Below are 17,184 nucleotides of genomic sequence, written 5' to 3'. Positions count from 1 at the left end.
GAACAGGAAGCAGGAGAATTAGTGAACAGACACTGAATGAGACAGTTAGTTGGGGGAGGATCAAGAGCTGGAACCACAGGAAGGGGCACGTGGTCTTTGAAAGAACGCTAGCCCACAATGACACACTGCACTTCCGGGATTGGGTCATCTTTTTATTTTCTTTTCCTGGCTAATTTCCACCTCTGTATTATTTAACTGGTTATTGTTCTCATCATCATAGGAAGCAGCCACTTTTGACCGTACACTTTACAGAAAACTTCTGAATACGGGTTACACTATCAACACAGGGGAGGTCTTATTTGCTCGTGATGATACCATCGGTTTCATTCCACATTACCTTGGAATCTGCCACTTCCGTCAGACCTAACTCTTGAATGACCATGTTTATTCGTTCATTTTTTTCATGATTCGTCATAGTGGTTGGAAGCCGAAGAGCTGCTGAGAACTGTAAATTTTCTCTCACTGTCAGAGTTCCCATCACAACATCATCCTTAGGACAAAATGGCATTTTAACAAGATACATCAGGTATTTTTTAGTAGCATCAATCTTTAATATATATAACTTACTCCACAAAAACAGTCCAAGGGAAAGTTCCAGCTAATGAACTTAAAATTATACAAATTATAATAACTCCATATAGAGATAGCTGCAAACCTTGATGGAATAATTCCCATTCCCTATTTGTATATTCAAATAGAGCACAGGTAATTATGAGTACTACTAGCAGACATTTCCAGACTGCTTTATACAAGAATATGCCAAACATCCTTTTAAAATATGGGAAACAAAAGGGTGAAGGTAGGGGAAAAAGTAAAACAGTGGTATCTTTTGAAATGTGATAACTAGAGAGCTAATATTATTCTTACAAGGGTCATATTCCAGATTCTCCCTACCTTTTCATTTCACACTATTCTATACCTTATGGGAGATTATAAAAAGGGTAAAGAAAGTTGGTTCTATGCTCATGTCATGTAATCAATGGGAAGCACACTGAGCTATCTGCCCAGGAACTTGACCACATAAAACCAGGGAAATCTAAAATAGAAATCCATGAATACTAAAATAAATAAATAAATAAAAAATCCATGACTACTTACTTGTACCACGTAACCTGAGTTACATTTGAAATTGGCAGGTCGAGGTGCTCCGTTTATCAAAACATCTCCAGATAATCCTTGTGGATCTTTCCTTGCAGCTAAGATATCTAATAACCTATAAAAGGACACAGATTTTTTTTTTCTCTCTCTAACTCGGTTTTTACATCTCAGCTACTCTGAATGCATCTTCTGCTTAAGTCCAAAAATTAACTGATCAAGAAATTCTGGCCCTGGCTAGAGGTTCAGTGGATAAGAACGTTGGCCTGGCATATGAATGTCCTAAGTTCGATTTCTGGTCAGGGCATACATAAAAAATGACCATCTGCTGCTCTCCCTCTCCCTCCCCCCTTCTCTCCTTCTTCCCCTCTGACAGCCAGTGGCTCAATTAGTGTGAGCATGGCCCTGAGTCCTGAAGATAGCTTGGTTGGTCTAAGCATGTCTGTCAACCTCAAGGTGCTAAAAATAGCTCGATACTTGAGCATCAGCCCTAGATAGGGTTGCCAGGTGGATCCCGGTTGGGGCACATGTGGGATTCTGCCTCACTATCTCCCCTTCTCTCGCCTAAAAACAAAAACAAAAACAAAACAAAAAAAGAAATTCTTTGGTTCAAGTATACTTGTATATATTTTTAAATTTTCACTACTTATTTTTTTTTTTTTTACTCTATGCTACAATAAAGCCCAAAAACATAAAAGGGAGGCAATGTTGGCTGATCCAGAACAGACCCTTCTAATTGCCCTCCAGGCTGTCTGACCTAGGGGTCCTGTAAAGGCAGTAGCCATGGCCACTATCACAGCCGCCTGGCCCATGCAGGTTCGCACCGGATTCGGACAGTCGGTAAAGAAACAACAGAGCCAAAAACTGGTGGGCCATCATCTTTAATCCTAGCTTGCACCCGGCGGGCAAGTAAAAACACACACTGGGCTCCAAAACCCACTCACATTCAGTGCTCACAAAGCTACTGACTTACCCAAGTTTCCTAGGATCAAAGGTTTCTAGCTCACCAGATTTATTCACCTCTGTTTCCCATCTCCTTCCTTCTCCCTGCACAAACTCTGTACAAACTGGCTTCTCACTCAACACTTCGCCATCTTGGCTGCTTCTCCTGGCCTCCTCCACGTGGCCTTTCTCTGCTCTCCTCTCTGCTCTCCTCTCTAATGCTAATCTCAGGAACCAAGAGAGCAAGCTCCCGTTCTGCCCCCATTTTATAGTGTAGAAATCAAAACCTTTAATCCAATATACAAAATAGAGAAGTCTCTAATACAAAGTCACTTATCTGAGGCATGATGGGATTGTACCACCGCACATCAAAAAGGGTGGGAAAGGCTTATTCCTAAAACCAAGCCCCAGGCTACAAGGATCCTGCCTTCCCACAGCCCACAGAGACACACATTAATATCACCTGGGCAATGGCCTCCACGTGGGCAGTGCCATCTTTAGCAAAGTGAGCATAATACATTTTATCTGCCCAACAGGTCCCAAAACAGGTAATGTGCTCCTTTAACTGAGAATCAAGCTTCACTGATGCCTTTGATCCATCTCCCCACTTTCAATTTTGTCCCCTTCCTTTTCCTTTCCTTTAGTTCAAATCATAACTGACAGCTGTAGGCCAATCACCTAATCATGTCCTATTAGTCCTACTAAGACTTCCTACTCCTCAGGACAGAACCACAGCTGACATAACTGCATGCCATCCATAGTGCCTGGAACCAGACTAGACATGCAGCAAATACTCATCCAATACTTGCCCATGTAAAAGTGATCTTTAAAAGCACATTAAAACTGCAAAGGAAAAGCTCACTGATACTCTGTTATACTCACGAAGATTTGCCTCCACCTGTGGGTCCCAGAATGGCGTTGAGGCCAGGTCTCATGATCCCACTGTAAATGCAGAAACAGACCGATTTACTGGTTCACTTAAAAACTGCTTCTCTAGGCCTTGGCCAGTTTGCAGTAGAGCGCCAGCCCGACATGTGGATATCCTGGGTTCAATTCCCAGTCAAGGCACACAGAAGTGCCATCTGTTTCTCCACCCCTTCCCCTCTCTCTCTCTCTCTCTCTCTCTCTCTCTCTCTCTCTCTCCATCCCTCCTGCAGCCATGGCTCTATTAAAGCATGTTGGCCTAGGCACTAAGGATGGCTCTATAGCCTCTGCCTCAGGCATTAAGAAAAGCTTGATTGGAGCAACGGCCCCAGATGGGCAGAGCATCTTCCCCTAGTGGGCTTGCTGGGTGGATCCCGGTCGGGTGCATGGGGGAGTCTGTCTATGCCTCCCCTCCTCTCACTGATTTTCTTTAAAAAATGGTTCTACTAATTTAGGATCAGCATTTAATGCTCAATGGAAGTTGATGAAATCAGAGAGAGAGCAAGCATGAACCAACTCTTAAAGGAAAAAGAAACTGAATTGTCAATTAATAGAAGTCTAGTAAAAATAGAATGTCATCACTAGTCAGCACCTACACAAAAACTCACTCAGGTCCCTCTAAATTCCTTTCACTTATTCTCTAAATCACTAACATTCTTTGGAAAAGGACTCAAAAACTTTCAAGATTCTTTTAAGTAAAAGTTTCTAGTAAAACATCTATTACACCTTACTTCTCTCTTTTTTTTAAGATTTTATTTATTCATTTTATAAAGAAGAGAGAAAGAGAGAACAAGAGAGAGAAGAGAGTAAGAGTAGGAAGCATCAACTTCCATATGTGCCTTGACCAGGCAAGCCCAGGATTTCGAACTGGTGACCTCAGTGTTCAGGTCGACATTTTATCCACTGTGCCACCAGAGGTCAGGCTATACCTACTCCTCTTAACACAATGTAAGGTATTTCACAGGTCTTTAGTATTTGCTGATAAGTTTTTCGAGTCACCTCATTTATACCTAGTCAAGTTCTACATAATTAAGTAGTCAATGGATTTCTAGAAAGATAAATATTAATGCACTCAATCCTCAAATCTAGTCAGGCCACGAAACAATGTATCTGAAGTAGAGATTCAATGCCTTGAAAAAAGCACCTCAGACATTAAAAGAAAAACTTCACCAGTTTAAGGTATTTTTCCCCACCAAGAAGAAAGGAAGGGGCCGGAGCCACGAAGTGTGGAATAGTAAAAGGCTTTATTGAGTATAGAGCACGCATCTCACCCAGCGAGGTTCCCTGGCCCCGACGAAAGTTGGAGGCCAGGGAAGTTGCAAGAATTAAACCGCATGGGAGATATTTAAAGGGTCCCTAGGGTCGTCGAGCTAATATGACGTGGTGAAATCTCACTGGCTGGCAGACGGTCGCTTTTTCCAAAGGGTTCCTGCGAAGCCTCTTTTGGCGTGCTTGGTTGTGGGCGGTCCTAGCCAAAGTTCGTGGGTCTGGGTTCCCCACCTGACCATCCCCCATTATCCACCGACCTTACAACCAGTTCTTAACCCCTACTAAATTCTTAATCCACCTATAAAAATAAAATAAATACCCTCAAACTATTAAGTTTTCTTTTTTGTAAAGTCTCAGCTAAGTAGACTAGGAATTCAGTTTAGAAGTGGGAGACTCCACTTTCTTCAAGGACAGACAGACAGAAAGGAAGAGATATGAGTAGTATCAACTCACAGTTGCAGCACCTTAGTTGTTCATTGATTGCTTTCTCATGTGTGTCTTGACGGGGGGGGGGGGGGCTACAGCAGAGTGAGTGACCCCTTGGGCTCAAGCCAGCGACCTTGGGCTTCAAGCTGATGAACCTGTGCTCAAGTTGAATGAGCCTGTGCTCAGGCCAGCGACCAAGGGGTTCAAACCTGAGCCCTCAGTGTCCCAGGCTGATGCTCTATGCACTGTGCCACCACCTGGTCAGGCAGAGCTGCTTCTTTCTATGAGGAATAACCGTTAAGGATGTACAGATGTAGCACAGACACTGCTTGTTCCAGACAAATTATGGAGATGTTTGAGGGTAGGAATATTCAGATGGAGGGCAGGAAGGTATAAAATATTAAGGCAGAGTTGACTGTGCTGAGACTCAAGAAGAACACAAATACATAGTTGGAATTTTACCTGGAAGGTAACTAGATGCCAAGGAGAGTGTCCTGGAGTAAGGAGAATAAAGAGAGGCCCATTGCAGTGACACACAGATGGCAGAACGAAGGTCTGACAAAGCCCTTTCTTTTTTTTTTTTTTAAATAATTTTATTTAATGGGGTGACATCAATAAATCAGGATACATATATTCAAAGATAACATGTCCAGGTTATCTTGTCGTTCATTTATGTTGCATACCCATCACCCAAAGTCAGATTGTCCTCTGTCACTTTCTATCTAGTTTTCTTTGTGCCCCTCCCCCTCCCCCTTTCCCTCTCCCCCTCCCCCACCCCCGTAACCACCACACTCTTATCAATGTCTCTTAGTCTCACTTTTATGTCCCACCTACATATGGAATAATGCAGTTCCTGGTTTTATCTGATTTACTTATTTCGCTTCGTATCATGTTATCAAGATCCCACCATTTTGCTGTAAATGTTCCGATGTCATCATTTCTTATGGCTGAGTAGTATTCCATAGTGTATATGTGCCACATCTTCTTTATCCAGTCATCCATTGACGGGCTTTTTGGTTGTTTCCATGTCCTGGCCACTGTGAACAATGCTGCAATAAACATGGGGCTGCATGTGTCTTTACGTATCAATGTTTCTGAGTTTTTGGGGATATATACCCAGTAGAGGGATTGCTGGGTCATAAGGTAGTTCTATTTTCAGTTTTTTGAGGAACCACCATACTTTCTTCCATAATGGTTGTACTACTTTACATTCCCACCAACAGTGTATGAGGGTTCCTTTTTCTCCACAGCCTCTCCAACATTTGCTATTACCTGTCTTGCTAATAATAGCTAATCGAACAGGTGTGAGGTGGTATCTCATTGCAGTTTTGATTTGCATTTCTCTAATAGCTAAAGAAGATGAGCATCTTTTCATATATCTGTTGGCCATTTGTATTTCTTCCTGGGAGAAGTGTCTGTTCATATCCTCTTCCCATTTTTTTATTGGATTGTTTGTTTGTTTGTTGTTGAGTTTTATGAGTTCTTTGTATATTTTGGATATTAGGCCCTTATCTGAGCTGTTGTTTGAAAATATCATTTCCCATTTAGTTGGCTTTCTGTTTATTTTGTTATCAGTTTCTCTTGCTGAGCAAGAACTTTTTAGTCTGATGTAGTCCCACTCATTAATTTTTGCCTTCACTTCTCTTGCCTGTGGAGTCAAATTCATAAAATGCTCTTTAAAACCCAGGTCCATGAGTTGAGTACCTATGTCTTCTTCTATGTACTTATTTGTTTCAGATCTTATGTTTAGATCGACAAAGCCCAATCTAAACCCTGCTGCCTAAGCCCAATCTCTGTGGAACTGGTAGGGAAATCAGAATTTATGCCCCAGAGAATACAGTATCTATCCCAGGGGAAGGTGCAAAGTGGAGGCTGTTTCGTTCCCAGGTAATGACTTTCACAGAGGCAAATACAATGATTATACAACTGCTGTGAGTGATCGACTTCACAGCGCAGCTGGACACACTGCTTCAGCCGGGAGCACATCAGCCTCTTGTGCTTGATCTGTCACAAGTGTGAAGCGCCCAGCGGCTGCTAGGGTGAAATGGACCTTCCACGTTGCTTATTACCTGAGGTGCCTCTCACTGAAACACTGGGCAGATTCAGTGAGTTGGGTAAATCAGACGTGAGCTGTAAAACAGAAAGATACCAATTCTTTCAGGAGCTTTCCTCCCTGGAGTAATAAGACCTGCTCATCGTTGGGTAAACTTTCAAGATTCATTTATTTATAGCTCTTAATGTACCTTCTGCAGTAATAACTACCTACTAGTAATACCTACCTAATTCTTTCTAAAATGACCAGTAAGTGTTATTCACTAAGATTTCATTGACAGAAAACTTTCCAGGTTGTTTTTTGTTTTTTTGTGGTTTTTTTTTGTATTTTTCTGAAGCTGGAAACGGGGAGAGACAGAGTCAGACCACCAAGGGCGACGCTCTGCCCACCAGGGGGCGATGCTCTGCCCCTCCGGGGCGTCACTCTACCGCGACCAGAGCCACTCTAGTGCCTGGGGCAGAGGCCAAGGAGCCATCCCCAGCACCCGGGCCATCTTTGCTCCAATGGAGCCTTGGCTGCGGGAGGGGAAGAGAGAGACAGAGAGGAAGGAGGGGGAGTGGAGAAGCAAATGGGCGCTTCTCCTATGTGCCCTGGCCGGGAATCGAACCCGGGTCCCCCGCATGCCAGGCCGACGCTCTACCGCTGAGCCAACCGGCCAGGGCCAAACTTTCCAGGTTTTAAAAATATTTACTCAAATAAAAACCAAGCGTGTCGGAAAATGGCTGGGAATTAGACTGTTGTCCTGAGACAGACAAGTCTTTGGTGTGGACTTTGGAACGCCAAGTCGTACGTGGGCAGAACACTGCCCCTGCAAGCACTGATAAGATTATTTAAAGAAAGCAGCTGATCCCTATAGACTTTTCTTAAATACCTGAAAGCTATTAATTATCTTTCTCTGCACCTGAATCCATTCTAGGTTATTTGATTCAGATCTCTGCTAGTGTGCTTCATGACCAAAGACACGAATAAATATGACGAGGCTGCAGAGAGCTGGGCTCTCAGTCCTAGAGACTGGGAATCCCCTGTACCCATCTTTCTCTATGTTGTATCTTGTGTGTTTTTTCTTTCTTTTCTTTTCTTTTTTTTTTTTTTACAGAGACAGAGAGAGGAACAGACAGGGACAGACAGACAGGAACGGAGAGATGAGAAGCATCAATCATTAATTTTTTGTTGCACATTGCAACACCTTAGTTGTGCTTTGATGGCTCTCTCATATGTGCCTTGACCGCGGGCCTTTAGCAGATTGAGTAACCCCTTGCTACGGCCAGTGACCTTGGGTCCAAGCTAGTGAGCTTTTGCTCAAACCAGATAAGCCCGTGCTCAAGCTGGCGACCTTGGGGTCTTGAACCTGGGTCCTCTGCATGCCAGTCCAATGCTCTCTCCACTGCGCCACCACCTGGTCAGGCAGGTGTGTGTGTTATTTTTAAGTCCAGCAGCGCCTTCCTTTCATGCACACCCATTGCTGAGCTGGTCGCAGCACAAGTGTCCCTAAATGAGTAACCCAAATGGCAATATGAGCTCTCTAAGACAAAACATTTTATAGGTTCCCAAGTTGGCTTCCTTTGGCACTAAGCCCTAGAGTTACAAAAAACAATAATGGGCGATCATAACTGCAAGAGTTCCAGTTTGCAACAGTGGCTAGTTTTCCCTCTGCTCACGCAACACAATTATTCAGTGTTTACCATGTGTGTATAAGACACTCTTCTAAGGCCTGACTAGTGGTGGCACAGTGGATAGAATGCCGACTCAGAATGCTGAGGTTCCCAGTTTGAAACCTTGAAGTCACCAGCTTGAGCACAAAGTCACTGGCTTAAGTGTGGAATCATCAGTATGATCCCAAGGTCTCTGACTTGAGCACAAAGGTCCTCTGGCTTGAAGCCCAAGGTTGTTGTATTAAGCAAGGGGTCACTGGCTAAGCTGGAACCTTCCCCCACCTCCTTGTTAGGCACATATAAGAAGCAATCAATGAACAACTAAAGTGAAGCAACTATGAGTTGATGCTTCTCTGTCTCCCTCCCTTCCCACCTCTCTTTCTCTCACAGATTAGAAAATGAAAATTTTAAAAAATCTTTAAAAAAATATAAGACATACTTCTAGGACAGGGGTCGGGAACCTATGGCTTGCAAGCCAGATGTGGCTCTTTTGATGGCTGCATCTGAATCACAGACAAATCTTTAATAAAAAAAAATAATAACGTTAAAAATATAAAACATTCTCATGTATTATAATCCATTCATTTCCTACCACTCATGTTCATGGTTGCAGGTACTGGAGCCAATCACAGCTGTCCTCCAGGACAACACCAAATTTTTATTGGATAATGTGTAACATATACGGGTTATTGTATGGCTCTCACGGAATTACATTTTAAAATATGTGGTGTTCATGGCTCTCTCAGCCAGAAAGGTTCCTGACCCCTGTTCTGGGACATAGGTCAGAGCTGAGAATAAAGGTTTTAATCTATATACATGACTGATATAAAAAGGTTTAGATGTGTGTATATGTGTACATACATATGTTCTCTAGGTCTATTCACAGAGAAAGCCTAGGAGCTACAACATCCCAATAGCAATGAACATTCCAAACACCGAGATCTTAGTAAATACAACAGTCCATAAAAAGAAACATCAGCTCATTCCAGGTCTGAGGCAGGGTAAGTACACAGTGAGCCTGGAATTTCTGCTGTGCCAACAAAATACTCAAAAAACAAGAGTTAAAACTAAATTAGGAACAATAGTAGGATCAAAATAAATAATGATAATGCATTAGTATTGAATGCCACTTAATAAAATGTGAATTTGTTAGTCTATACTGATATAAATAAATGAATAAAGAAATGAGGAATAAAGCTTTTCCTTTTTAGTATAACACAAACTAGTTCACATGAAAGAGATGGATGAAAACAGAAGATCACCCTTTATTCACTATCATAATGATAGTTACCACTGATTCAGGCAGGGAACATCAAGCTGCTGAAATAAAGTTTTGGGAAAATGTCAGGGTAACTCCCCTCATATTTATTAATTACCTAGAGGAAAATAGTGACATTATGGTGAAGGCTGGCAGACACCAACAGGACCAGGTAATCAAAGTGAACATCACCTAGAGAGAAACAGGAAAATACCAGGTTGGATGAGACAGAGGAAACATGATGTGATGATCAGTCAACTATGTGAAGAGCATGGTGACCAATGGCCCCTTAGGTCCCATCACTATACCTATTATGAGGCTTTGCATGCCCTGGGCTGCTCCCAGAAAATGACTGAGTGGTTACATTGGAGAGGATTCTTACTCTAAAAAAAATACATTGGAGGAGTTAGGGATAATGGAGCACCATATGGACAGCTCTTTAATGGTTCAAAAAGTGCTAATGACAATGGGTAATCTAAAGAGATAAAATGACTAGCAAATGCAATGAAATATTAACAAGTGGGGAATCTAGGTAAAAGGGTTGTTCTCACAAGTTTGAAATAATTTCAAAGTAAAGTATGAACTTAAGAAATCTCCCAGCCCTGGCTGGTTGGCTCACTGGTAAGGTGTCAGCCCAGCATATGGATGTCCTGGGTTTGATTCCCAATCAGGGCACACAGGAGAAGCACCCATCTACTTCTCCACTCCTCTCGCTCCTCCTCCTCTCTTTCTCTCTCACTCTCTTCCCTTCCTGCAGCCATGGCTTAATTGGAGCAAGTTAGCCCAGAGCACTAAGGATCGTTCCATTGCCTCTGCCTCAGGTGTTAAGAAGAGCTCAGTTGCTGAACAACAGAGCAACAACCCAGATGGGCAAAGCATCATCCCCTAGAGGTCTTGCCAGATGGATCCTGGTTGGGGCACATGCAAAAGTCTGTCTCTGCCTCCCCTCCTCTTACTAAAAAAAAAAAAAAAAGAAATCTTCCAATAATGGCAATTTCACTGAATTTCCCTGAAGATTATGGGATATACACACAACTACTGAAACAGACCTTTTTTTTCTTCATAGATCTTCAGCACTGGTGAGAAAAAGCTGAAATGTGAGGTATGGACACAAACAGCATAACAGAATGTTTTTTCATTAGGAAGTAAACTCTGAACTTTTTGAATTCTCACAGTCATATTTTGTTTTATCCTCTTTTCCCCAGAGAGGGCATCAGGTTCTAATTACTTAGTTCTACAAATAAGATTACAAAATCTCCAGAAGAAAAACAAAAAATCAAGATTCTTATCAGCTGTTATAAAATATAATCATTATTTTGAATGATAGTGGTCTATCAAACACAAGTCAAAAATAATATAAATGAAAGCAACCTTTCTCTCATCTCAGAAATGCTGTTTAGTAGAAACTAACAGATAAAATAGAAATTAGAAGTGCTACCTCAAATAAAAGGGATGACTATTCTCATGGATGTCTAAACCAGAAATATGAGTAAGCAAGAAAACTCCTGGTGTCCCATGAGACTTCCTGGGGTAGACACTTAGTAAGGTGTATAAATGTCTAATCACTGTGTTGTACATTTGAAACTAATATAACAGTGTGAGTCAGCTGCACTGAATTTTAAAAATTATAAAAAAAATGACTTGGCACTGTTTTTATAAATGAAGGATTGCACATAAAGAGAACTCATCTACCCTGAATAGGTGGTGGTGCAGTATATAGTACATCAACCTGGGATGCTGAGGACCCAGGTTTGAAACCCCAAGGTCACCAGCTTGAGCATGGGATCATAGATATGAATCATGATTGCTGACTTGAGCCCAAAGGTCGCTGGCTTGAAGGTCCAGGTTGCTGGTTTGAGCCCGACATCTATGGCTTGAGCAAGGTGTCACTGGTTTGGCTGGAACATATGAGAAGTAATCAATGAACAACTAAAGTGACACAGCTATGAGTTATTGCTTCTTATCTCTCCCCCTTCCTGGCTGTCTGCCTTTCTCTCTCTTTCTTGCTAAAAAAGAAAATAAATAAAAAATAAAAAATAATTAAATAAATAGGTAATAAAGAATTAAAAAACAAGAAAACTCATCTTTTGCTAGAATCCATACCACTGAACCATAAAAACATTAGAAAGCCTTGAGCATATGACAGTGTTAGTGTACTGAGTTTACTAATCTACTAGCTTTAAAATGTAAGCAAGATAAATGTATACTCCTCCAGTGGGAACTTTAAATCTATTCAACCTACACATATTTAAATTATTTATTATCTCCCACTTAGCACAAAATCTGAAGTGACCAACATTTTCTTGACGAATATGCTCCACAAAAAACATGTCAGCTTTCAAAAAGGTCACTTAATTCTATCTAGTCGTGTGGGAAAAAATAAAAGCTTTGTGCCTGCCTCCTCATCTTATTTTCCCAGTCAAGGTTTATTAACCAATACAAGAAAGCAACATGGAAGGACATATGACAGTATGTGTTGCTTCATGAAGAAAGTTCTATGTAATTCTTCACACCCCCTGATTCCATCACCACCCAGTAGATCTCAGGTCCCTGTCATTTCCTGACCACCCATGTGCAAAACTTTTCTCCCCTATATGTCATTTCCTAGCCTTCTGGGTACAGTTGGTTGCTACTAACAGAAAAGACCACAATACCATAGAATGCATTAAGAAAACATGAGAACATGAGAGAACATGAGAAACATCTGATTCTATATAGGTTAGCACCATACCTGGCCAAAGAACTCTTATAACCACTCCTCCAGTCTCAGAAAGCTAGAAAAAGTGCTTGTTTTATCTAAAAATAATTATTTCCCACATTAAACAAACATATTTATATTAAAACAAAACACATAGGCCATGCTGTCTGAGCAAACCTAAATATACTCCCCACTCCAGTGAGAGAAAGGATTAGGGTCAATTCTCTAGAAATAAAAAAAACATGAACAATCTAAAGAACTATCAGATTGTGACAAGATAGATATGTGGTCCCAAGTAGGTTCTATTCTCATTTCTCTCCTCACTCTACTGCCCATTCCACAACCACGTTAGACTTCTACTGCATAACTTAAGCTAAGCTAGAGTTTTCTTGTATTTAAGTAGTTTCTGTCTGCCTGTCTGTCTGTGTAGTGGGGGAAGACATTAGGTAAATTGTTATAGATGATAAACAAATATATAAAAAGGTCACTAATTTAAAACAAATTTATTTGAAAACTGAAGTGCTTATACAATATATTGTCATTTCAACCTCCTAACTCTTGCTTCTAGAACATAAAGGACACAAAGTATATAAGTACCTAAAGTGTCTGGCTCATAAACTACAGTGACAGATCTTTTATTTCACAGATTAGAAAACCAAAGCTCAGAAATTACAATTCTGCTCACACAATTGGCAGTTGGAAGTCACATATCCAGCCCTCTTTTCACAAAACCATAGGCTAACCCAGGAAAACCTGAATGACACACTAATTATTCAGTTTCTCAAACAGAAATTGATACACTTGGTACAACCACTTTAAAAACAGTTTGGCTATTCTTTTAAAATTAAATTTATATCTAACGTGTGATCTAACTATTTATTTCACTCCCAATTGAACCAAAAGCAATGAAAGTATGTGTCTATGTATCTGTACAGACATATACACAAATATCCACAGTATCTTTACTTATATGGGCAAAACCTATGAAATTCAGTTTTATTAATAAAGCTATTTTAACAAAAGTCATGAACATACTTGACATTCATTAGTATTTCTTTCTGAGCTGTTTTTCTGCCAAGTAGAAAACCACTCTTCACTTTCACTCGATAGCAGATGTTATGAAAACTTAGCACAGCTCCTTCAGTAAACATCTTCAGGTCATTGGCGGTCATCCCAGGGAGGCCATTGTTTTTTCTTTGTGACATTGGGATAAAAACTTGGTCATTACTGGAAGACATCTGGAGAGTTTCTGATTTTCTGTAAAGGAGAAGGCAATAGTATGTTGATAGTCCAAAAAATGAGATTGTAAACCTGAGGGAACAATACACTTAAAGCAAGTTAATTTTGGTTCAAACTTTCAGTTCTAAAATAAATAAATCCTGGAGAGATAATGTACATCCCAATTAACAATACTGTATTATATGTTTAAAACTGGCTAAAAGTATATCTTTAAAGTTCTCAGCACAAGAAAAGAAAAACAAAAAACTGTGTGGTGATGTTAACTGGACTTACTGTGGTGATCATTTCATAAAATATATAAGCATTGATTCATTATGTTGTAGACCTGAAACTGATGTTATATGTCAATTATATCTCAAATAAAAAACAGTAAAAAAAAAAAAAGAAATCTAAATATTTTTAAAATATATAAAATAGCCTGACCAGGCTGTGGCACAGAGGATAGAGCATCGGCCTGGTATGCTGAGGACCCAAATACAAAACCCCAAAGTCATTGGCTTGAGTCCAAGGTCACTGACTTGAGCAAGTGGTCACTTGCTCTGCTAGAGCCCCCTGGTCAAGGTACACATGAGAAAGTTATCAATGAACAACTAAGGTGCCACAACAAACAACTGATGCCTCTCATCTCTCTCCTTTTCTGTCTGTCTATACTTCTGTCTCTCTCTTGCTAAAAATATACATATTTTTATATATGTGTGTAAAATACATATATAAAAATAAACATATACATACTTCATTAGTCATTTTTATATTGATTACATGTTTGAGTAAAAATATTTTGAATATATTGGGTTTAATAAAATAGATTATTAACATTAAGAAAAATCCTTTAAAAAAAGTCCATTTGAAGGACTCAAGATGGCAGCAGAGTAGGCAGATCTTACATTCACCTCCTCTCAGGACAAAACTGGAATTACAACTAAATTATAGAAGAGAAGACTTCAAAGCAGCTCTACTACTTATAATGGAAAGGCAGAAAAGCATAAGTCATATGCTTCAACAAGATAAATCCTCAGAAAAAGTTCTGGTGAATCAGAAGCAATCAAATTACCAGATGTAGAATATAAAATAATGATTGTTAGGATGCTTAAGGATCTCAAAGCTACAATGGATGGACTTAACACCTCAATAAAGAAACTGTAAGCATCAAAAAGGACATGGAAATCATAAAGAAGAACCAGACAGAAATGACAAACACAATATCAGAAATGAAGACTATACTAGAAGGAATTAAAAGCAGGCTGGATGAAGCTAAGGATCGAATCAGCAACTTAGAGGACAAGATAAGTGAAAGCATGAAAGCAGAAAAGCAAAAAGAAAATAGTATTAAAAAGTTTGAGGAGCCTGACCAGGTGGTGGCGCAGTGGATAGAGCGTCGGACTGGGATGCGGAAGGACCCAGGTTTGAGACCCCGAGGTCGCCAGCTTGAGCGCGGGCTCATCTGGCTTGAGCAAAGAGCTCACCAGCTTAGACCCAAGGTCGCTGGCTCCAGCAAGGGGTTACTCAGTCTGCTGAAGGCCCACGGTCAAGGCACATGTGAGAAAGCAATCAATGAACAACTAAGAAGTCGCAACACGCAACAAGAAACTGATGATTGATGCTTCTCATCTCTCTCCGTTCCTGTCTGTCTGTCCCTGTCTATCTCTGCCAATTTAAAAAAAAAAAAAAAAAAAAAAAGTTTGAGGAAACTCTAAGAGAGCTCTGTGACAATATGAAGAGAAATAACATCTGCATCATAGGGGTTCCTGAAAGAGAAGAGAAAAAACAAGGACTAGAGAAGCTCTTTGAAGAAATTATAGCTGAAAATTTTCCTAAACTGATGCAACAAAGAGTCACACAAGTTCAAGAAGTGAAGAGAACCCCATTAAAAAAGAACCCAAAGAGGCCCACACCAAGACATATCATAATCAAAATACCAAAACTAAGAGATAAAGAAAGAATATTAAAAGCTGTAAGAGAAAAACAGTCAATCACCTACAAAGGAACACCCATAAGGATGACATCTGACTTCTCAAAAGAAACACTTGAGACCAGAAGGGATTGGCAAGAAATATTCAAAGTAATGCACAACAAGAACCTATAACCAAGACTTCTTTCTCTAGTAAGACTATCATTTAAAATTGAAGAAGAAATAAAAAGCTTCCCAGACAAAAAAAAACTTCAAGAAATTCATCACAACCAAACCAATGCTGCAAGAAACGTTAAGGGGCCTGTTGTAGACAGAACAAAGCAGGGAAAAAAAGTAAAAGGATGGAAAAAATATTTTATGCAAATGGAGATGAAAAAATAGCCGGGGTGGCAATACTTATATGTGACAAAATAGACTTTAAAACAAAGACTATCATCATTTCTTATGGCTGAGCAGTATTCCATAGTATATATGTACCACATCATCTTCTTTATCTAGTCATCTATTAAAGGGCTTTTTGGTTGTTTCCATGTCTTGGCCACTGTGAACAATGCTGCAATGAACATGGGGCTGCATGTGTCTTTATGTACCAATGTTTTTTAGTTTTGGCAGTATATACCCAGTAGAGGGATTGCTGGGTCATATGGTAGTTCTATTTTTAGTTTTTTGAAGAACAACCATACTTTCTTCCATAATGGTTGTATTGCTTTACATTCTCACCAATAGTGGATGAGAGTTCCTTTTTCTCCACAGCCTTGACTTTGGGTGATGGGTATGCAACATAATTGAATGACAAGATAATCTGGAGATGTTTTCTTTGAACATATGTACCCTGATTTATTAATGTTACCCCATTAAAATTAATTTTTTAAAAAAACCCAAAACAAAGACTATAGTAAGGGATAAAGAAGGTCACTACATAATGATAAAGGGAGCAATCCAACAGGAAGAGATAACCATTATAAATACCTATGCACCTAATATAGGAGCACCTAAATATATAAAGTAGATTTTGATGGACATAAATGGAGAGATCAACAGCAATACTATAATAGTAGGGGATTTCAAAAGCTCACCAGCTTGAACCCAAGGTCACTGGCTCGAGCAAGGAGTTACTCGGTCTGCTGAAGGCCTGTATGAGAAAGCAGTCAATGAACAACTAAGGTGTCGCAATGCGCAATGAAAAACTGATTGATGCTTCTCATCTCTCTCCATTCTTGTCTGTCTGTTCCTGTCTATTCCTCTCTCTGACTCTCTCTCTGTCTCTGTAAAAAAAAAAAAAAAAAAGATTGGTAGAAAGAATAAAGACGCAAAAAGGTCCCAGAGCGCTAGAGCCTGAAAGAGGTGCCCACTTAACATTTGGCTGTCAAAGCAGGGAGGTTTCTGACCACCAGGGAGATACGGCTACAGACACAGGCACCCTCTCAAAGGGTCAACAAGCAAAATTTCATTCGTAGTCATTCAACTTGGGCTCCAGCTGAGGGAGGACAGAGTGGACAAGAGTCATAAGAACTAAAGTCTAGGACAGTGGTCCCCAACCGCCGGGCCACAGACCAGTGCCGGTCCATGGGCCATTTGGTACCAGTCTGCAGAGAAAGAATAAATAACTTACATTATTTCCATTTTATTTATATTTAAATATGAATGATGTTTTATTTTTTTTTAATGACCAGATTCCCTCTGTTACATCAATACCCCACTAACATCAATGAATAGATC

The 17,184-nt window shown here is 40.2% G+C and overlaps 1 protein-coding gene across 6 annotated transcripts in view; it reads right to left on the bottom strand.

Annotated features, from left to right (window-relative positions):
* LOC136337612 (broad substrate specificity ATP-binding cassette transporter ABCG2) overlaps positions 1–17,184 on the bottom strand; it is a 136,905-nt gene that overhangs the window by 50,240 nt on the left and 69,481 nt on the right. For 4 of the 6 annotated variants that reach the window (XM_066279077.1, XM_066279079.1, XM_066279082.1 and 1 more), the window contains exons 2-5: positions 13,353–13,574; positions 2,920–2,979; positions 1,099–1,213; positions 338–490 (exon numbers count right to left, since the gene is read on the bottom strand). In XM_066279077.1, the coding sequence (XP_066135174.1) occupies positions 338–490; positions 1,099–1,213; positions 2,920–2,979; positions 13,353–13,555 (531 nt within the window). In that variant the 5' untranslated portion in view covers positions 13,556–13,574. Of the gene's footprint in view, positions 1–337; positions 491–1,098; positions 1,214–2,919; positions 2,980–9,737; positions 9,812–13,352; positions 13,575–17,184 lie in introns of those variants that run through there. The other 2 variants (XM_066279080.1, XM_066279081.1) reach the window with 2 other exon arrangements.

Source organism: Saccopteryx bilineata, chromosome 5, assembly GCF_036850765.1.
Source record: "Saccopteryx bilineata isolate mSacBil1 chromosome 5, mSacBil1_pri_phased_curated, whole genome shotgun sequence".
Lineage (NCBI taxonomy): Eukaryota > Metazoa > Chordata > Mammalia > Chiroptera > Emballonuridae > Saccopteryx > Saccopteryx bilineata.
This window is presented reverse-complemented; position numbering and strand designations above follow the sequence as displayed.